This window comes from Corvus kubaryi, unplaced genomic scaffold (genome assembly GCF_017639235.1).
Source record: "Corvus kubaryi isolate FWS band 111438036 unplaced genomic scaffold, C.kubaryi_AGA036_p1.0 65329, whole genome shotgun sequence".
Lineage (NCBI taxonomy): Eukaryota > Metazoa > Chordata > Aves > Passeriformes > Corvidae > Corvus > Corvus kubaryi.
Window position 1 is genome coordinate 182,677 of NW_024581924.1, and position 22,148 is coordinate 204,824.

General features: G+C 40.0%; 1 protein-coding gene across 3 annotated transcripts in view; it reads right to left on the reverse strand.

Moving 5' to 3' along the window:
• Window positions 1-14,396, reverse strand: part of LOC121673295 (mRNA-capping enzyme) — a 172,197-nt gene extending 157,801 nt beyond the window's left edge. For all 3 annotated transcript variants that reach the window (XM_042046489.1, XM_042046488.1, XM_042046490.1), the window contains exons 1-4: window positions 14,176-14,396; window positions 8,311-8,420; window positions 2,535-2,638; window positions 2,313-2,401 (exon numbers count right to left, since the gene is read on the reverse strand). In XM_042046489.1, the coding sequence (XP_041902423.1) occupies window positions 2,313-2,401; window positions 2,535-2,638; window positions 8,311-8,420; window positions 14,176-14,239 (367 nt within the window). In that variant the 5' untranslated portion in view covers window positions 14,240-14,396. The remainder of the gene's footprint in view (window positions 1-2,312; window positions 2,402-2,534; window positions 2,639-8,310; window positions 8,421-14,175) is intronic.
• Between the last annotated feature and the right edge of the window lie 7,752 nt (window positions 14,397-22,148).

The window sequence follows — 22,148 nt, forward strand, 5'->3', positions numbered from 1 at the left end:
AAGCCTAAACAACACATTCTCCAAAAGTTTAGTCAACATACTATTTTCTCCTCGGCTCTTTTTAATTGACCTTTTTCTCCTATAGAGGTGAAACATCTAAATAATGGAAAAACATTCCAAAATTCATCAAAGCCAGAAAGTTAGTGACTCAACACTAAAAATGGCATTTTATAAGTTGAAATATCAGCTAAATGTGTCTGCTACTTATAGGATATCACCGTGCTATTCATGCACTATATAAATTGCTGACCATAACCACTTTTTCAAGTTCTAAAGTATTATTGGAGGACCAAGTGGAAGAACTGCAAAAGGAGAGTGAAAACAAGGAATTGCTAAACAAAAAAAGTGAGTGAGATCAGTCACCAACAATATCTTGCTTCTGGTGTAATTTTTGAAATACTGTTGGTGACTGGTCCCACTCACTCCCATTTAGCAGTTCCTCATTTTTTAAACCACTTAGTTGTGTTACCATTCAGAGAAGAACACATAGGTCTCTGTGCTGTTTTCAACTGAAGCAGTTAATTTTCTTCACAGTTGATGGTACAGGGCTGTGTTCTGGATTTGTGCTGAACACAGGGTTGATAATAAAGAGATCTTTTTGTTATTGCTGAACAGAGCTTACACAGAGCCAAGGCCTTTTCTGATTTTCGTGCTGCCACGCTGGGGAGGAAGTTAGGGGTGCCTGAGAAGCTGGGAGGAGACACAGCTGGAACAGTTGACCCAAACCCCAAAGGGACTCTCCAGACCATAAAACATCATGCTCAGTGCACAAAGAGGGAGGAAGAAGGAGGAGTGGGGGGACATTCAAAGTGATGGCATTTGTCTTCCCAAGTTACTGTTACACATGGGGGTCTGCTCTCCTAGGGATGGCTGAACACCTGCCTGCCCAGGGGAAGCACTGAATTCATTCCTTCTTTTACTTTGCTTGTGTGCATGGCCTTTCCTTTCCCTATGGAACTGTCTTCATCTCAACTCGTGAGTTCTCTACATTTACCCTTCCACCTCTCTCCCCAGTCCCACTGGTGGGGCAGTGAGGGAGCAGCTGCGTGGGGCTTGGTTGCTGGCTAGAGTTAAACCACAGCAGTCTCAAATTAAACTGCATTCTATGTGCAATAAGGAAGTAAGAAAGTACCTAAGAGAAAACTAGGTGAAAAAATGTGTGACCAAATTAAATCTCTCAAGCACTCAAAAAAAAAAAAAAAATTGTCAGTGGTATCATATCCTGCAACAGAACAAGAAGCAATGGCTACAAATTGAAATACAATAAATTCTGTTTCAACATGAGAAAAAACCACCTGTATATTGTGTTAGCAAACACTGGAAGAGGCTGCCAGAAAAAGTTGTGGAGTCTTCAAGCCTAGAGGCTGGTAAAAAGCCAAATGGGCATAGTCCTGAGGAAGCTGCTTTAGCTGGCCCTGTTCTAAAGAAGGGCAACTGAGTAGCTGATTTCCACAGGTCCCTTCCAACAACTTCAGCTATCCTACTGTGTATCTGGATGAATCCTAAACTGCATGAACATATGAGCTTAGTTTACCAAGCTCTTAGCAATGACACCTGCACAAACAACTGTTCCATGTACTCCTAAGTCGCAGAGATGCTCAGATTGAAGAAGGCCGCAAAATTATCATCCAAGGGGAATTGAGGACAACACCCATTCTGACTCTGGAAACTCACCTGCAAAGTAATTTCTTGTCTCTGATAGTTTGCAGGCAGAAATGAACATTAATATGACTAACAAAAATGAGAGTAAAAAAGTTTTAACTAAAACTAGAAGGGATGCAAATTAAACTCAGAACGTATTTCTCTCTGAGTAAAAAAAAGGTATGCTTAGAACATTAAAATATTGACTACAAGACCATATACCACAGAAGAAAAATTTAACCTAGTCTCTGCTGCCAGTTTTGTGAGACTTGCTAAAAAATCTCTGATAATTCAGTTACCAAATATGACTTCAAGTAAACCAGACCACCAAATGTCAACCCAATACATAACTTGCATTTGTATCAGCAGAAGTTACAAAACCTCAGTGCAAGTATCATGTACTTGTACACAGCTCTTGGGCCTGTATAATTTTCTGCATTAAGTCAACAGCTGTTATTAAACTGATGGATGCAGAAACATACTACTATCTGTAAAAAAAGAAATATACTTGTTTCGTAATAAAAGCAATCAAATTTATATATGCATAAACACTGTACTGAGGAAATTCCTTTGCTCAGACTTCTAAGAATAAGAAACAGCAGTTACAAGCAAATGTGAAATAAAGTAAGAGTAAAAACTAATGATGGGTGTAAGATGGATATAAGATGTACCTATAAGCTCTGAAGGATTCTTATCACTGAAGTGTTCACATACACGGATAAATGTTTCTGTATTCTCAGGTGTAGGGCACTCACCATGCCTGAAAAACACAAGAACACAGGGATTAGGAGACATCTGGGGGAAACGATAAAAGAGAAAAAAAAATTAATTTCTTCAGTGTGATCTTCCAAATTAAAAGCCAAAGAAGTAATTAAAAAGTGCACACAACTTACCCTTTACACTGGAGCTTTATATATTTAATTCCCTCTTTCTCTATATCATTTCTGTCATAGAATCTAGTGGTGTTGGTCAAGTCTACCAGCAAACCCATTTTAACCTAAAAAGCAAAAGAAATATTAAACTTATATATGTGGTTCAAATACCAGTGCATAAATTCTAAATGGCTAAAAACGTAATAATTAAAAGCAACTGCAGGCCACATTTGTAAGTTTAAAAATTATTAAATATTGCATTTGTTTGTAAAATCTGAATTTTACCATCATTACAGACATCTGTATTTCTTCGTGAAAGCTGGTGTCTAAATTAGCACTAGCCATCAACTCAAAAACTTCAGTTTGCTCCAACCAATGATTCCAAATAAGAAAGATCTGCTAACAGCAGGAAAGTGTGGTAAACATACTTTAACATGCTAAAAAGACAAACAAGATGGAATCAAGTACTCTTATGACAAGTAGAACAATACTAAACACTGGCACAGTGAAAGTACCGTAAGAAAAATTAACCACTGAGACTTACATATAAGCACACTCTCAGAAAAAATAACTCATTTTAACTTACTTATTAGAGTGCAAAACAATGAACACATTTTCAAGTTTAAATTAATCAAATTAATTAAATTCTTAGAAATGTCTTATTTAAAGCTAAAATGCAAAACAACTTCAGATATTCAAAGATGCTGTCAGCAGTTAAGGTGACAGTGTCAATCACTCAGACGTTAGGGCGTTCCTGAATCCAGGATGCATTGTCCACTCTACCCTAATGTGTTCCCTCGTGCATCAACTTACTTTTTTAGTGTTTGTTTTTATAGCTGTAAAATAGGTCTTTTAAAGAGCCTTGTGGAAGTTACTACGTTTTTAAAAACAAGGCTGGAAAGCAGAAATTCCACTGGGTGGCACAAAACACACACAGTATTATCAACGTATATCCTGCTGATCCTTGTTCCAAACAAAAATTCTAACGACAAACCTACCAGTATTACTGCACAAAACAGCTCACTAACACACCTGAGCAAAGAAAGTATTTCTGGTCTCCTGTCTTGTAAGGGCAAGCAATTGCTTTTGGACAAAAAAGCTCAGCGTCATGCTTTCAGGTAGCACCAACAGACTGGCAATAATTTAGCAGCGCTGTTGGAAGAATTACAAAGTAAAACAATGTTTCCACACAATTCAGAAAAGGTGAAATCCAATTATAACTAGAATACAGTTCAGAAACAGCTGTTTCACACGAATATGTTGTTTAGTAGACCCCTAAAGGAAAATTTCCAATTATCTACAGAGCTAGTTCTCCATTGTATTCAAAGTTCTGATGATAGATGCTTGTAATACTTACACACTTTCATATTACTTTTATTTATCAAATATTAAAAACCGTAATGATGTTATATCAACAGCATTAAGACTTCTAAAGTAATATCCAGATCAGTTCTGAATTTCTCATTGTAAAGTCTGCATATTGTATTCAGAATACTTTATTTACTCTTATTACTGTGTTTTGCAGAAATATAAAATACCTCAGAAGGGGGTCCACCTGAAAACAATGTTACACCACCTGAAACTTCAAATACAAAGTGTCAACCAAGCTGCTAAACATGGAGACTGACAGCATCCTAGACAGTGATTAATTCTGAAGGAATTATGCAAAGGCAATTAATTCAACGATTACTTTCCTCCTCCATTCCCTACAGCATTTTGCAAATATCTCCAACACTACTTAATTTAGGACTCTTGCACTTCTCGCTTGCTATTCTTTTGCCATTATCACTGATCATTTCAATCATATACAACTGAAGCTCATGTGAAGTGACACTCTTCCTCACACATTTCGTGGAGAAGTAAGGCAAACAGGCATCCAGTGTAATTTATCCAAAGCTATAAAAACTTTTATGGAGCATAGAGTGTATAAGGCCTGAAAGCAGTTTCCCTGTGTTACAGAAAGTCTAATAATTTACATTCTCAGTCCATGGGATTGACTGCACATATCACACTACAATTTAGAGACTGCAAAGCACAAGAAAATTATCAAGAAATTTTTAAAAAACAGAAGGATTATATAACATACCAAAGTATACAACTACGATTTTCAAAAAATCCATGCAAAAAAACCACCAGTACCACTGGAACAAAATAAAAGCTTTCCCCTCACTTCCTCACATTCCAGGTATCTCCAGCTATTAATGCCTTACACATGTGCTCTTCTGCTGCTGTGCAATTAAATGGGCTTTGCTAGGTTCCCCTGTATGAACCCAGAAATTTCTCCTTAGACACTGGAAACTGAAAACACCCTCCCCAGGAAGGGGAGAACATACTGAATTCACTCCAGTCTCAGGAATTTTTTCTTGCATTTCTTATTTGAGGAAGATAGTTTTGATCAGTGATTGAATGCATCTGTGAAAATAATAATGTGGCTGAAAATTGGTAAGTAGTTTTCCTAATAGGAATTCTGTAACTTAAGCATACTAGTTACCCAAACATTGAGCTAACGTCGTAGCTCTTTGTGACAGAAATAAATCTACCTATATAGAGCATTAATTGTATTAACCTACCTATTCAAGAAACAAATTAAAAAATAAATACATTATTCATGCTGTCACCAGTTGCTCAAGATACTATGCCAATACTGACAATCAGAAGAAAAATGGGGCTGCCATGGCTAATCAAATAAGTTTCTAACATTCAGATTGTCAGCAACAAGCTCCATGAGAAAAGGAATCACACAGGAAGCTTGGCAGAGACAGTTCCACCCAGACAGATGTTGTGTTAAATGCTGAGCTGGTACCTTCAAAAATCTGTGGTAACAGCAATATCTCTCTATTACAGAAATCCAGATGTAAAAGTTTCTGCTGAAGTCTTTTATTTGGGAGCTAAATTATATGGACTTAAGTAATAACCAGTTTTCAGAAGTAATTCATTCTGCAAAACATTAGCAGCAAAAAAAATACACTGCAGTAAAATTACAAGAACCATGCACAGTGAGCTACTTTTGCCTTGGGTGGGAAAATTCACTCTTCAAGGGCTCCTCAATTTCACATTTATTTCATTGCTGACTTGTTGGTAAACTGCTGATCTACAAACTGAGCACTCCAGTAACCACTACAGAACTTGGCAAATAAAAAAAATATATATTTTTTCAAAGAGCAAACACTCATCAGCAGTGCCAGGGTCCAATACAATGTAAAAGATTTGACGAGAACAGAGAGTTTGAGAGAAATTCTATGTTCTCCTTGTTAATCAAAGTTATCAAAATGTAAGTGGGGATCCCCATGCTACTAATTTTACCATCAAATTCTAATAATCTGTTGTCACTCAAGACATGATGAATTTGTAGCATTACCATAGGACTGATAGATGTGACTACTACAAAGTCTCACCATGATTTTTTTTTTGGTGGCAAATCACTACAGAAGCAAGCATTTAGAAATTCTGAATAAGGCTGTGAAGCTCTCTGTAACTTCAAAATATACACAGAATTTTAAATTAGTTTAAACCACTAATAAGATTGGTTTGGGAAAATTTCCAGGTATGCCTATCAAATCCAGTCAGAGTCAAAAATAACACATGAAAGAGGAACTCAAGTAGAATTTAGATGCACATGTCAGAGACTGAAATATTATACTTTATGGCTTAAACATTTTTATGAAGGATTTTTGTCCATTAAAGCTGCATAAGGAAGGGACACCAACAAAAGCTGCACCACCAAAGCCCACCCTGAACGGGCCCCCTGACTGAGGCCCTGGACTGTAAGTTGATCTGAGATAAGATAAAAGTGGCACTGTTCTCAGGTCTGGGATGGGGGAGAAGAATATTTCCCCAAATTAAGCCCAGCAGCTTCAGGGTGGAACCACAGCCCCAGGTTTATCTGCTACCAGGTCTTGCACAGACTGTCCCCCCAGCCCGGGGGAGGAGGAGAGGTTTTGGGTGTGTAGCCTCTGGGCAGAGGCAGTGAACGCCCTGCATAGACTAGCTCAGCTGTGGGGGCCCCCCACTGCAGGAAAGCCACATCTACAGGACAAGACATGAGGAACAGCACAGGGGGTGTCATGGTCCATCAAAGGACCCCTGAACGGTTCCCCAGACCCTGCACCAGAGCACTGCATGTGATGTAAAAAGATGCAACTGACACAGAGCCTTGCAAGGGACAGTGTCAAACTTGCCCCTGCTCAGGGGAGGCACCTGGGTGTTCCCACCTGGCCCAAACATATATTAATCCACTGGACTCTATCCTTTGTGGTGGGGGACCCTCACCACCAAGAAGACCAGATGGAAGGGAGCAGCAAGTAGTCATTGGGACCCACAGAGGGGTCATATGTCACTCTTCCTGTGCCCCTCCCACCACTTTTTTCTACTTCTTCCTTTCTCTTTTTTTTCTTTGCTTCTTTTACTGTTAAATAAACTATATCAATTTTTTGGTATCAACATTTAACCTCATCTGGTTTGAATTTTGTTTTGGGGAACATTTCGAACCTCAGAATTCTTTCTGTTTTATTCACAGACAGTTCTCTTTGGTCCTCTGTGATTAGAGTGGATCGTAAAAGCACAGATGCAAGAATTCTAACAAGAAAAATCCTACCAGTTCAAGCACCTGAGAACAGGCACATATGCTTCACTCATAGTCCTTTCTTAGCGCATTACTGCACAGGTAACTTCTACCACTGCTACACCGAGTAGTTCACCATCTACTTCATATCTAAGACTAAATAAGATGAATAAAATGAGGATTCCCATCTTTTAGTTACCTATTTTTTCTGATGTTTCAGGTCTGATACTGTTAAACAAATTGAGAATTAATTTAACCTAGATCAACAGCAAAAAACAATGAAAAAAACCACCAAAAAAATCACTTCATGATTCATCTCAGACATAATCAAAACAAATGGCGCTAAACTTCCTATATAAAGTTTAATAACCAATTAAATGCATTAGGCGCTAGGCCTTTCTTTGCCTGGCAGGCTCAAAATCCCATTTCCCACATCTCCAGATGCACTAGACTGGGCACAACACTTCAGAGACCTATATGAAAGGCTGGAAAGGTCCTGTTCCCCACCTTTATTGTCACAGTTGTGCTACAGTGCAGAACAAGCAAACTGAAGCACACAGATAGAAATGGGAAAAACAGAGAGTGACGAAGTGAGCCAGAGCCAGAAGTCTGTAGTGGTGGATGCAGTGAGGTTCAATAAGGCAAAGTGCCGGGTCCCATGCTCGGGTCACAGCAGCCCCAGGCAGTGCTACAGGTGGTGGGAGGAGTGGCTTGAGGGCTGCTCAGCAGAAAGGGACATGGGGGTGCTGGTTGACAGCTGGCTCAATATCAGCCAACATTGTGCTGCCCAGGTGGTCAGGAAGGTCAAGGGCACCTGGCCTGTATCAGCAATAGTGTGGCCAGCAGGACCAGGGCAGTGACTGTCCCCCTGTACTCAGCACTGATGAGGCCACACCTCGAGTGCTGTGTTTAGTTCTGGGCCCCCTCACTTTAAAAAGGACACTGAGCTGCTGGAGGATGTCCAGAGAAGGGCAACAAGGCTCATGAAGGGTCTCTTATGAGGAACATCTGAGGGAGCTGGATTTGTTTAGTCTTGAGAATTCTAATCTGTAAGAAAACACTTTTGGAAATCTAATAATTTGCAAAGACCTGGAAATGTAAACAAACAAAAAAAAATTCTGTACAGGTGCCCCAAACGAAGCCATTGACCACTTTTTCCTTAAACATGAAAAGCAACACTTGAGTAAACACTAATAATGAAAGCAATGTTTCAATTATTAGAAAATATAACTTTACCTTCAGACTCTTTAAGTAGTTGGATAACATACTCGGGTGAAAACGATTTTCTTCAGCAACCTGTTCATCATATCTTGGTCCTAACATTGTCTTCAAAGGTAAAAACTTCCCTATGAAAGATAATCAAATTTTGCAGTATTTTATTCATATGTACAGTTACAACTTAGCAATTTCAAAGCAACATGCTCAGCAGACTTAGACATTCATCTTCAATAATAAATAACTGCAGAAACAGTACTATCAACAGTAAACTGGAATGTTTTTTAGTTATGAGTTCTCAGAATTCACAAGTAAGTTTAAAAGGTTAAAGGAAATACAAGTCATTTAATCTAAAACCGAGTAATTTAACATTTTTAGCTAACTTTTAGTGTGATTTAAGATGGGGAGCTACAGCACAACAGAATATAGAAAATTTAAACTCAGTACAGTTAAAAACATGAAAATAGCATTTTAAAATGACAGTTTGTCATCCAATCATGTAAACATCAGCTTTGATTAGCTGCAAATATAACATACACTAAACATTCCTGCAAAAAAAAATTTTATCAACACTCTATGTAGTCTCAAATAAGCATCTACCTTCCATGAAAAAGACATTAGAAACCACAGAAGACAGACAGATGTGGGAACTATGAAGCTTTATGCAACTGGTTAGCTCAGGTTAGATGTGAGTGAGCAATGTGACAAACATCTTCACTGTTCACCTGTCTGAGACCATTCCAAAATTTACAGGTATAGGAGAGTTATTCTGTCATATGATCAACACTCACATTAAACAGTAATAAATTATAGTCACTTCAACTTGTTTGACTGTCAGAAAAACTTCACTTTATTGCCCTTTGTCTTTTCATCCCAACAGTTACACACCCTCCATCCACCCTGGTAAAGGCAGTTGGGTTGGATACCTCCTCTCCATTTCCTCATTTCTTCAACTATTTAATTTCCTTGCTTCTTTGTGTTCCTTGTCACCTTCAACACTATCATTCAGCCTCTCTCTCTATTAGCCCTTCCACTTTAACTTGTAATATTCCTCTGTACAGACTGAGATTATGCAAATCCTAAATTTACATGATCTTAACGCAAAAATCTATAATCACCTAATTTTTGCAAAACAACATCATGCCTGAAAGTGTTTTGACTTTGCCACTTGTCACACCCATACTAACACATCTACTCATTCATTATAGAACATGAAGAATGTAACTAAACTTTTTAGCCAAGGCACTCAAGAAACGGAGCTGCACCGACAAAAGAGTCAATGGTTACATAAGAAAACCACCATCCCTTACAGAATGCTGGGAAAAGAGAAGAGTTGGAAAAATGCCTGGAGGTTACAATTGTTTCCTGCAGCATCTGATTAGAGACTGTATAGTCACACCAAAGACTCTCCTGTTCTCCATCTTCTGAAACAGAGAATGAACATGTTCATTCTCTTCCTAGTAGCAAACCTTGATTTAGCGTCTGATTTGCACTCTGATTTCTTTTTGAGCAACCAAAATACATTCCTGTTCACTGACAAGAAAAGACAGACAAAGTAGGCTAGTCAGCATCCCCTGCAGCATTTGAATACCTACAGACAGCTGTGGAAGTGATGAATATTTCATACAGAGCCCATTTACGATCACTTCCAAAGCTCAAACACAGATCTTTGGAAGTATTTAGGTGCTCAGCTTTTATAAATTCCAATTTCTTCTTCTCCAACTGGCAAATCTGCTATTTGGTTTTTGTACAGAAGCCTGAAAACCCTCCTTCCCTGTGTGCATACAAGCCTCTCATTAAGCATCATTAAGCTACTGAATATCTAAGCTACAATTCTAAAAAAGAGTTCTAAACTTTTTGAGTAATATGGACAAGTCTAAATGAAGCAGTGGCTACTGTCTCTTCTACAGTATTGCCTGACATCTTATGCTAAAGAAGTGATGTAGTAACAACTGATTGCAACTCAAACCTCCCTGAGTAAGCTTTTGAAGATTAAAAAATCGTATGTTGAATTAGGTGATCTGACAAAAACAAAGCGACACTTAATATGGATATCAAAGCATTCCAAGTCATTTGAGTATCTAAACTAAATTATGACACTAATTCTAACACCTCAATAGAATTACCAAATTAGCTTCAAAATGTTACTGGAACCCTGACAGCTAATGATTACCTACTCCACAATTAACTTCAAATTTGTCAAACAGTTTTGGAAAGTGGCTATTAAAAACCATTCTCCAAATTAGTTACCTGTCTAACAGTTGGTATTTCTTTAGGCTGAAAAATAGGTAAAAATTCTAAAAATAAGAGCCCAGTATATCAGAGCACAGACATCAAGTGGATAAATCTGAGAGAAATCAAAGTGAACAATGTAAGACATCACATTTTCTACATATACATGCTCTAACTTTACCACATTTTTTATCTTTAAATTTAAATTCTAGAGCATACCAGTGAAAAATACTCTGAATGTAGCCTAGTTTTCTGTGACATGAAGCTATCAACACAAAACATGACATACATAATTATGTATGACCATGGTATGTTTAAATTGAGCATTGATTAGGAAGGCTAGACTGGGTAAAGTGACCGAGGCTAAGTAAATTTGAATAAAATTAAACAGTAAGATCCACAATTAAAAAACCCTAACATCTCTAAAAAGTAACAGTTTTCTGATTCAAGAGAACTAGGCTGGATCAAAGCATCCATTTGACCTAGTATGTCATCACCAACACACGCCAGTAACAGACAACTGGAAAAGAGAGTAAAACAATGACAATCAATCATCAGATTATTCTCCCCAACTACAACAAGCTATAGCTCAGAAACTTCCTGAACCAGAAGCATTACTCTTATTTAAGGTGCTTTCTCATACACAGTATGGATGTCTTTCATAATATCCCACAGTTTTGCATGCTACATATATGTCTAGAACAGGATTAACTAACATGCATCAATAGAAGGAGGCTGGAAAACACTGCTGAGACACTTGTCTTCAGTATCTTGCTACCACTTTCCATGGCAAAATCGAAAGACAATGGGTTTTCAGCAGTCAGGAAAAGCAGGTACCTGCAGAGATGGTGATGCCAAGGCAGTAAGGCTGAAGTAAACTGATCACTTCAGATCTAAGCATTCAGAGAAAGCTCTTTTCATCAAAATGATTGAAATTCTACTACAATGCAATAAATGTGAAAATGTGTGATTCCAAGGAATTGCTGTACCATAAAAACAGAAAGTGGCAGAAAACTACCAATATTTAAAGAAGTGGACTTGGAAAATAATGGGAGATGTAGATCCTTGTCCAGGATAGAGTCCTGTTAACCTGAATGAACCCAATCTCACCAAAAGAAGAGCTTCAGGCCTCATTAGTACTTGCATTGAGGTCATCCAGAAATTCTAGATGCCACAACCCTAAGACAAAAGCATCATGATCAAACACTAGATGAGTATCAGTCCACAGAAACCATACAAACCTTGCTTAACAACATTATTACTAACTCACAATCTGAAGGAAATAAAGTTGCATACAGGTGCTTAGAAATTTGATTTAAACACTAATTAAAACTTGAATGCAACACATCTAGGAGATAGTACCAACATCAATTACACCCTAAAAATGATCTCCCTTGAAACTGCTAGATGTCCTTGAATGTAAAATAGCAAAAAAGGGAAGAAGACCAATAGCATACTATTACTTCTGATAAGCTGTACACAGTAAAACACTAAAAAAACAGGTGAATGAGAACACATCCTGATAAAGCGCCCAAAGAAATGAGCCAAGCACTTTCAGTTTTTTTACTGTGCATTAACTTCCTCTGCATGATCACATGGAATGGAAAAGAATTACCTTGCAGTTCCTGAATAAACAAACACACAAGCAGTGATGGCACAGCAGATGACACGCTGATGACCCTCATTCTTGCTTACTCTAGGTTGCTATTTCTGAGAAACCATGACTCAAAAGACAGACAAACAAAAGCCACAACTAACAGAGATCAAGAACTTGCTGAGAAGAAAAACACAGAATAAAGAATAATGGTCAAAGGCTTAGACTGTCAAATCTCTCTCATTAGATACAAAGTAATGCATGTGGCCACAATCAGAAGAAAGAGATACCAGACAGGAACAATCCAACAACACTGTTATTTAATAGAGCCAAGTTCAGAGAAGTGTAAGAAACTTGAGGGAAACCAGTAACCCACAAAATTAACAACTGATGTTAAATACTGATAAATGCCAAATAATGCATTGATGATTACTGAAGATTAAACCTAGTGAGATGTCTCATTAGGTTCTAAATAAAGTCATCAGTGTCTTTCATTCCACAACCAACTGCCATCAAAAAAAAGTAAGATGATGTGGAAATGTGGGATGGAAAACATGGGAGTTGTAACTATTAAGCAAATCATGGCACAGTGCCACTTAAAATAGAACGTTGAATAGCATGTGCTGTGTTTTGAAAACATACCTTTACATTATCACAGAGAGGGATATGAAAGGAGTGAAAACTAGACAATACTGGAGAAAAAAAAAACAACTGGGGGTTGGAATTGCTTGCATTATAAAGAAAAGAACTTGAGAAAACTGAAAAGAGAGATGTTTGTTTACTCTATCTCATAACAGGCAGCAGAGGAAAGATTCATCTGAAGTATAATTAACACACAATCAAAAATGTGTGTCTAGATGATACAGAATTCACTGCCACTAGATGCCAGAAGACTAGATACTGAGTAACAACCGAGACAGTGCGTTATGGGCAAGAATATCCAAGAAGGCAGCAACCACTGACAAACCCTAAAATACAAGTGTAACAGTGGAGTACAACATTTTAACTCATTTTCCAGCTAAAGAACTCAGGAACACACTGGTGACTGGAAGGGCACTGTCAGTCAGCAGAGTAAAAAATCGACAAAAATAAAGAGTTCAGAGCCTTCAGGAAAATGAATCAAACATGGCAGAGGCTGCATAGAGGACTGATATCACAGAATCGGTCAGGGTGGAGGGGACCACAGAGGCTCATCTGGTCCAACCTCCCTGCTCTATCAGGGCATCTTAACGCACATGGCACAGGGTTGCAGCCAGATGGCTCTTGAATATCTCCAGTAAGAGAGATTCCACAATCTCTCATAAGCTTTAGACTCACAATCTCTCTCTTCGGGTGGAACTTCCTGTGCATCAGTTTCTGCCCACTGCCTCTTATCCTGTTGCTGGGCACCCCTGAGAAGAGCATGGATCCATCTTCCTGATACCCCCCTTTAGACATTTACACACATTAATGAGGTCCGGTCTCAGTCGCCTCTTCTCGAGGCTGAACAAACTCAGCTCCCTTAGCTTTTCCTCGTAAGAGAGATGCTCCAAGACTCTGATCAACTTAGCAGCTCCAGTACGGCACCTTCTGCATGCCTGGCAATCGCCTCTCTCATCAGACGTGACAGACAGGAAAAGTTTTAGCCCGAAACTGAACCAGTGCGAAGCGAGAGCCCAGCACTAAGGCTCCAGCGGACAGGAGAGGGCCTGTACCCCTGCATGGGACCGTGTCAGAGGGGGGCACCGGCCGAAGGGAGGGCGAGCCCGGCGCTGAAGGCAGAGCGCTGCTGCGGGCCGGGCTTTAAGGAGAACAGCCGCCCTACGGGAGTCAGCTCCGGGACAAACACCGGCCAGGAGCTCGGAGGGGGGACGGGGGAGGAGAGGGGGGAGGATGGCACAGCCGTAGCCCCGGGACAAAGAGCTCCGGCCGGGACGAGAGCGAGAGGCCGCGGCGGCCCCCGGCGCTGAGGAGGAGCAGGACCGGCGGGCAGCGGAGCGCCGCAAGGGAGGGGGCCGCGCCCGCTGCCGCCCCACGGCCGCCCCGGGGCCGGGCAGGGCCGGCCTGGGCCGGGCGCTCACCTGCCACGGGCTGTCCCCTCCTGGGGCAGTGGAGCCAACGCGGCGGGATCTTGTTGTAGGACATGGCGGGGCCCGGGCGGCCCCGGGGGGAGGGAGGGAAGCAGGGAGGGGGCGCAGGGTGCGGGGTGGCCCCGGGGCGCTCAGCGGCCCCTCGCCCGCGGCGCCTCCATTCAGACCCGGCTCCGCCTCGGTCGCCGCCGCACACGGAGCGCCGGGAGCCGCTTCCGCTTCCGGGGCTCCGGGACCAGGGGTGGTGCCCGGCCGGGAAGAGGGCAGCGTAAACTAGGGCTCCTCAGCCTCGGGAGGGGAGGGGAGGGGAGGGGAGGGGAGGGAAGGGAAGGGAAGGGAAGGGAAGGGAAGGGGTAAGGTCATGAACTGCTACAAGCTCCTCCTCTTTGTCCACGGAGGGGCCGCGAAGCTGGTGAAGGGGCTGGAGCACAGGTCCTATAAGAAGCGCCTGAGGGAGCTGGGGATGTTTAGCCTGGAGAAAAAGAGGCTCAGGGGGAGCCTTATCGCTGTCTACGACTCCCTGAGAGGAGGCTGTAGCCAGCTGGGTTTCCGCCTCGCCTCTGAGGCAACCAGCAGTAGCACAAGAGTATATAGTCATAAGCTGCATCAGGGGAGGTTTAGGCTGGACATTGGGAGGAATTTTTTCTCAAGGATGATTAGGCATTGGAATGGGCTGCCCAGGGAGGTGATGGAGGTACCATCCCTGGAGGTGTTTAAGGAAAGATTGAACGTGGCACTTGGTGCTATGGTCTGGTTGAAATGGTGGTGTTTCATCATGGGCTGGACTTGATCTCAGATTTTTCCAACCTACTTGATTCTGTGATTCTGAGGGAGCACCTTGAAGCCACTACAGGAAAGTAACAGGAGCTCAGTTAGAAGCAGGTGGGAGCATTGTCTGTGCAGCCACAGGAGCAGCTGGCAAAGGCTGCTGCAAATGCACAGGTTACACAGGTCTTAGGGGAGACTAAGCAGCAACTTGAAAGAGAATGTAATCCATGCCTACTGAAGTAGGAATGGCCTGAGCTGAGAACAGCTGGAGGCTTGGACAGACATAATTCCTCTGCTTTCAGTTTTTGCCGTATGTTCCCTTGTAGCCAGAAGTGGAGGTGGAAATATTCGGACCCTTCTAGTAGTGCAGCTTATTCTAATCTGGATGTAACAGGCTTGCTAGTGTAGCAGAGATACCTGGGCCCTCTGTTTCTTTTGTGAAAAAGCACACCTAAGAAGATGGCATGCAGATAGGTGTGCTTAACAAAAACTTTGTTTCCATACAGAATGCCAGTGAAAATTCTCCGGGGGCTTTAAGAGGTCTGTCACATGGACTCATTTGAAGAATTGTGGCCTGGCAATGTTTGTCCATATGAAAGGAATATTTAAGTTGTGGGCTGGTTTGACTCCTGTAGCAACTAAGGCCACACAGCCACTTGCTCTCTCCCCCCTGTAGGGAGATGGGGGAGAGAATCAGAAGGGTAAAAGTGAGAAAGCTCAGGGGTTGAGATAAATATAAGGAAAAATAAGGAATTGATTTACTATTTCCCATTGGCAGGCAGGTATTTAGCCATTTCCAGGAAAGCTGGCCTTCATCATTCACAAAGGTGACTTGGGAAGAAAAAACCCGTAACTCCAAATGTCTCCTCCTTCCTCCTCCTTCTCCCATTTTTTATTGCTGAGAGCAACATTGTATGGTCTGGGATATCCCTTCAGTCAGTTGGGGTCTGCTGTACAAGCTGTTCTAGCTGTGTCTCCTGACAAATTCTTGTGCACCCTCAGCCTGCTCACTGTCAGGGCAGCATGAGAAGCAGAAAAGGTCTTGATGCTGTGCAAGACCTATCCAGCATTAGCTAAAACATCCCAGTGTTCCCAATACTGTTTTGGTCACAAATGCAAAATGCAGCACCCTACAAGGTACTACTATGAAAATTAACTACCTCAGGCAAAACCAGTACAGGTGGCTTCAGTGAAGCATTAGGAAACAACAGCAATAGATTATTTTTGTACCTAATTTTCCAGTTACTTACATTTCAGTACTGCTCTGTCTGGACTTTCTGTTTTGCCATAAGCCAGGTGTGCTGCCTTTGCAAGTCAGTAGATGCCACAGCTTGCAGAACTAACCAGAGTTGTGTGAACAGATAAAATAGGAAGCCCTTAGGTTCTGTGAATACATTAAAACTATGGGAATAATTTCATCTGTCTAGAATTTATTACAAACTTCATTACACATTTTCTTCCTGCGTTTTATAACTGGATTTTATTAGACAAGGTTTCTTCCCTAGAATATCCTCTCATAGTAATTGAGGTATCAGTTAGGTAGTTTGCATAACTGAGTCATTAGGTTCTCATACTATGTTAGAAGTTTCTGAATTTTGTCTTCTAAGGCTTTTGTTATCATCAGACACTAATCATCTCATCCTAGCTAAAATTGAAGGTCTTGCTACAGCGAAAGACTAATCATATTATTTTCATTAACTGCTAAATGCACTTCCATTATATTGTTAGTTTATGCTGTTTGTAATAAGGTGCTGATTTTCCTTTACAGAACAAACAAGCAACAAGTAAGACACCAGGTGGTGCCGAAGACTGGCCAGAAAAGAAAGGGAAACTGGAGTGCAAGGCATGTTCAGCAAGAGTGAGAAGCAAAGAGCAACCACAAGATACTCAGTATCTGATTTCAGTAAATTGGGAGCAACGCACAGGAACGTCAGCAGTATGGCAAAATTAGGAATGAAACCATTTGCAGAGGGAAGATTAGTACAAAATGGTATCATGAACAAGTAGTAATCTGTTCTCATCATCTAGATTTAAGATTCTGATAGACTTTTAAACGAGTGTAAGAGCTGCAGATCAGAAATATCATGTTTTATATATATAATATATCGTTAAAATGGGAGGGTTATACCAGGACAGAGAGTATATTTTATTTAGCAGTGCACAGGGCAAATAATTGCCTACAGCTGATGTTACGTGGTATATGCATATATATGGACTTTGCTATATTAGGCACTTCGAAACTATTTAAGCAGGCATTAGGTGATGTTTGTGTGTGACATCAAACACTCTTTGTGAACAGGCATGTCCTGCTTGCCTTTGTGGTGTTACTAACAATTAATCTGAGTCTTCTGGTGTACCACCACAGGAATTCAAGTCCCTCATGTTTTCCTGTGACTTTCCAAAGCTGGCATGGCTGTGTCTGAACAAGGAGTGTGGGGATGGCCGTAGTGGTCATTTCAAGGATTGCCTTGAGAAAACAACTGTGGTGTTAATAGTCTATGATGTAACATTTCCTCTTTACTGTATATCCATTTTCTTTTATCTTAGAGGTACTTAAATGCTTGTACTTGTACTTACTCTGGTTTCTGCCACCAATTTTAATCCTTTTCCTGGCAGAGCAGACACTACAATCAATAAGCCATTTTCCCAGGATGCAGTTCATTCTCTGTGCCATGGGTATCGCTAACTTGGCTTCATCTCAGCTGTGTTGGTTTAGGTACTGGGGAGCTGAGTTCTTGTTCTTCCTTGACTTTAAACCATTAAAATAATACCACACACCGACACATATTTTAACTCTTTTTCCGAATTACATAATGAACATTTGCACATATTGTTGCTGATGAATAATCTCACACTTTTAATGTCATTAAATTATGTAGCTACTTCTAATATTAATGTAAATTACTTGTTCTACAGAAAATGGATAAATTAGGTACTTTGCCTGAAGGAAGAACACGTGGTATTGCCCTTTTCTATAGTGATACAGGTCAACGACCCTATTACTGTTCTGCTTCAGTAAGCATTATTTTCCATGTGTTCATAAAGTAATAATGAATGTAATAAAAAAACATCCCTTGGGATGCTCTATGAAACAGACATTTCTGACTTTAAGAAATGTAAATGCATTTCTTAAAAAAACAAACAAAAAGCCCCCAACAAACAGATTACTTGCTAAACTGAGATTGCAAAAGAATTTAGTTAAGGGAAAGTAATTGTGAAAGAAGCTAACTATGCAAACATGATTCATATAATATTATTTTTCCACTTTGTGGTGTAGGTGTTCATCTGGAAAGAGACTTGATGCCATAAGCTTGTAAGTACATGGAACATAGAAAAATACGGGGTTTATTTACTAATTCAATTATTTATTCCTTGCTTATTTGGTTTAATGGTATGGCAAACTGACTGACGAGTGCAATGTTCCTTTATGACTGATTTCAGCGTGCATGAATCTTGTGTGGGGATGGGTGCGTACTGGTATTTTGTTACTGTAGTTGTGTTTTATTCCAATAGTACTGATATTCTAATGGTATCATAAGAAAAAAAAACAACTAAAAATTGTAAAATTAAAGCATAGTTTTAGATTTCAGTGGAAGTTAATATTATGGTTGCTTATGGTTATGTTCTCTAATACATATGTAGGCTTCTATATTTAAAAATGTATGAGTATGCACTGACTCTTAAAAATCAAAAGAAAATTCTAGGAACTCAACATTTTTTAATCAGTTCCTATTTGTTTGGTGTCAAGAAATACTTAAGTATCTAACTTCTGAGACAAACTGTTTTCAAGTTTGAAAATGAAAATAAGATTTAAAATGAAAGTGATTTTATTCTTTATGTGTATACAATATGAAAAAGGGATGTCGAAACAAAGCTTTGAGTGCTGCAATATATTTGAGAAAATAAAATGTCATTTACAGTGTTTTTCCTACAGAGAGCTTTGAGGGAAAGTCAGCAACAAAATTACCAGTCTTTGGGACATTAGGGGGCACCACAACCTCACAAACTTGGAATGATGGAAGTTAAAGTACAGTTACTTTTCCTGTCCAAAGTAAATAGGGAACAGCAAAAAATAGCAAAATCAACTCCTGGAATCATTCCCTAGTGCGAGGTTATGATACAGTTCTTAAAATTTCAAACAGAAGACAACCCAGACATTCTGTGGAATATAGACTACCCTCCTTTTTCTAAGAGTAATAAAATTAACAGACTAATGGATGCTATATATACAGCCTTCTTTCAAGTGTATTTAAATCTTGAAATTTCCTTTCAGCTCAAGCCTCTTAAGGTATCACAGCATTAGTTCAATCAGTGGAGTGAATCTCTGTATGGGCAGAGAGCACAGAAGGAGCTTGGGACAGAGCTGCTTTAAATTCAGGTCCCTGGACTGGGTATCATGCTTGGCATAATCACCAGGCTATCAGTCTGCACCACCAAACACGTGTGTGCTGCACTGATGACGTGTACATCTCACACTGTGAGGGGGGACATTACCAGTCTTAGACGAAGACATGCAGACATGGCAGATGATTTACTTTGTAGGTGGTTTACTCAGCAGATCTATCTGGGAAGAAAGTGTCTGTCCAGAGGGTTGGTGTGCTTGAAGAGAGACAACAGCTGTGACTTCAAGCACTGATTTGCAGGCCTGAAAAACAAGATGCCTTGCTATTGATCCTTTACAGCTGAAATGATGGTGTGTTTGATGTATCAGAGATAAGAAGCTGGACAACAAGCTTATAAGCAAGATGCCTGTCATTCCTGGAAGACTAACACTGGTGTCTCTAGTGTTCTTACAGTTTGACCTAGACAACTGAGGCCTTACTTGCATCAGCTATGAAGGATGATTTTTCAATGGAAATCTACACTGTAAAAAATATCCACATGTAACATTGAAGAATATATGTTCTACTGCATAAAATGAACCATATGATAGTAGTGTGCTTTGAGTACAGATGAAGTAATCAAACAATTAAAATGTCACGATGGCAGATGACTAGCAGTAGGGCAAAGTACGACATGATATATGAGAAACTCATCTAATTTAATTAAGTGGAAAGTATGACTCACAGTCTTTGGAGCTGAGCTGGGGAGTGACTGGATTCCACAAAGTAGAGCAGCATTCTGTTGCTACACTTTCTTGTTTCTCTACTGCCTGAATATGGACACGTTAGTAAAAAGCTTGCCCTGACTGGAGGCTGTGTTTAAAACTAAGGGAGTAACTGAGGTCCTGATTAGCGCAGGAGGCAGACTGGGGCAGGCAGTAGCTGTTAGTTACCACTCCTCTACAGCCTGAAATAGCAAAGAGAGGGTCAGTGTTACGGCCTATAAACCTGCATGCATGATGATTTAAGATCTGGGTTGCTATACTGGCAGAAATCTTTCTCATGTGATCAGTCACACACAGAAAAGATTACTACCCATAGGCACTCTCTTGGACTTCCTGCATCATAATTTTGTACCTATAGATACATATACTATGATTTTGTATGTGAATATATAGCCTGTGAAGAATAATACATGTAGGAGCTATAATACAGTACCTGAGAAAGTACATACAGACCTGATTTTATTTCTAAGACCTTATTATACAAAATATGTGTAACATACTGTACAAAAGTAAATGAAGACCACAGTGTCTCTTTTGAGGTGCTGGTAGTCCTGAAAATACCCCAAGAAACTGGCCAAAGGCAAAGGAAGGGAATGCAGACTGAAGCAGAGGCATCAGCCTAGCAGCCCCACAGGCTTTTTAAAAATCAAATCTGAATATATATATTTTATACCAATTAACTTATGGTAATATATATGTATGGCTATATATATAATCAGATGCTCAAACATTGCTCTTGTGAGGTTAGTTTCGCTTTCTGTTGGTATGCATTGTGGAACAAGCTGTACAAGAACACATGCTACTCGTTCCCAAAAAAGCCTCACTCCAAAGTATAGGGAGGAGTATCCTACATCTGCAGCACCACTGATCTAGAAAACTTTAAGAATAAACTGGTAAATGCCATTTTAAATAATGACGTTGTGTAAGTCGTAAATTCTTGTCATCCAGGCATTCCTTAGAGAAAGGGAAAAAATTTTATTTCTGTTTGGAATGTGTTTGTAACTTCCTATACTCCTTTCACATTCTCACCGCTTTAGGGTTCACAGAACAGTGATATTTTGTGATGGGCATGATGAAATAGACTTGGCCTCAGAGAACATAGTGCCTATGGTACATTGCTGTTCATGCAGCTACAGTTGGAGTCTATGCCATATCTTTCCACTGCTGGTTTTACCTGCTGCAACTAGGTTAAGATTAATGCAAAAAAAACCCTTATCCTTACACTCAAACCTTCACTCAATATGGATATGAAAATGTCATTGTCCAGATGGACTTTTAGGGAATTACTCAGAGAGATTAAGCTCTTCCAGAAAGGGAAAGAGGTAAGAAAATTATTCTGTACTTGCCTGAAATGAATTTCCGAGATCTCTGAGTAGTTTAAAGTTTTGGGTTTGCAATCTTTATACACTGAAAGAGTGCAGGGTGTTACTGGAAAATGTTAACACTTCTTCAGAAAAGTCACTTTGTGAAGTCCTGTATCTAGGTCAGCCCTGCAGAAACAGCTTCTCAATAATCCCCTTTGGGAGAAAAATCTTCACATGTCCTTCTACTTTCTGGGAGTCAGATCTGCTAAAATGAGTTCAGTATTGTATTTTTTAAATATATTTGGACTTTTTTCAGAGACTCACTACACCACACATTTTAGGCTTTCTAAACCTCAGTGAAAGACTTATCAGTCTCGGTGAACTCAGGCCCGACCTATACATATTCTCTACCGTGGAGAGTAAGAAAAACATGCCAGCATGTGTTGCTACACAACAGCAAAGAGTTGTGAACAGAACTAAAAATGATTTATTAAATGTGAATTATTGAACAATGACACAGAGATGCCCAAATGAGTATAAACAGCATGTACACAGTGCTGGTCATACACAAGGTTATGCTGTTTTAAAATAGGAAGCCTGTTTTGATTATTTGTCTCAGATGCAAAGTTTGATTACCACAGAGGCAACAGGGAGAACAAAAAGACAAGACATTTTGTCCTGAAAAACAACCCACTTCATTATTTTCTATTCTTCTCTGTACTGCAGTTGTATCAGCTTCGAAACGGGTAGAGCTGTTGCTAGGTAATCTTCTTCATCCACACAGT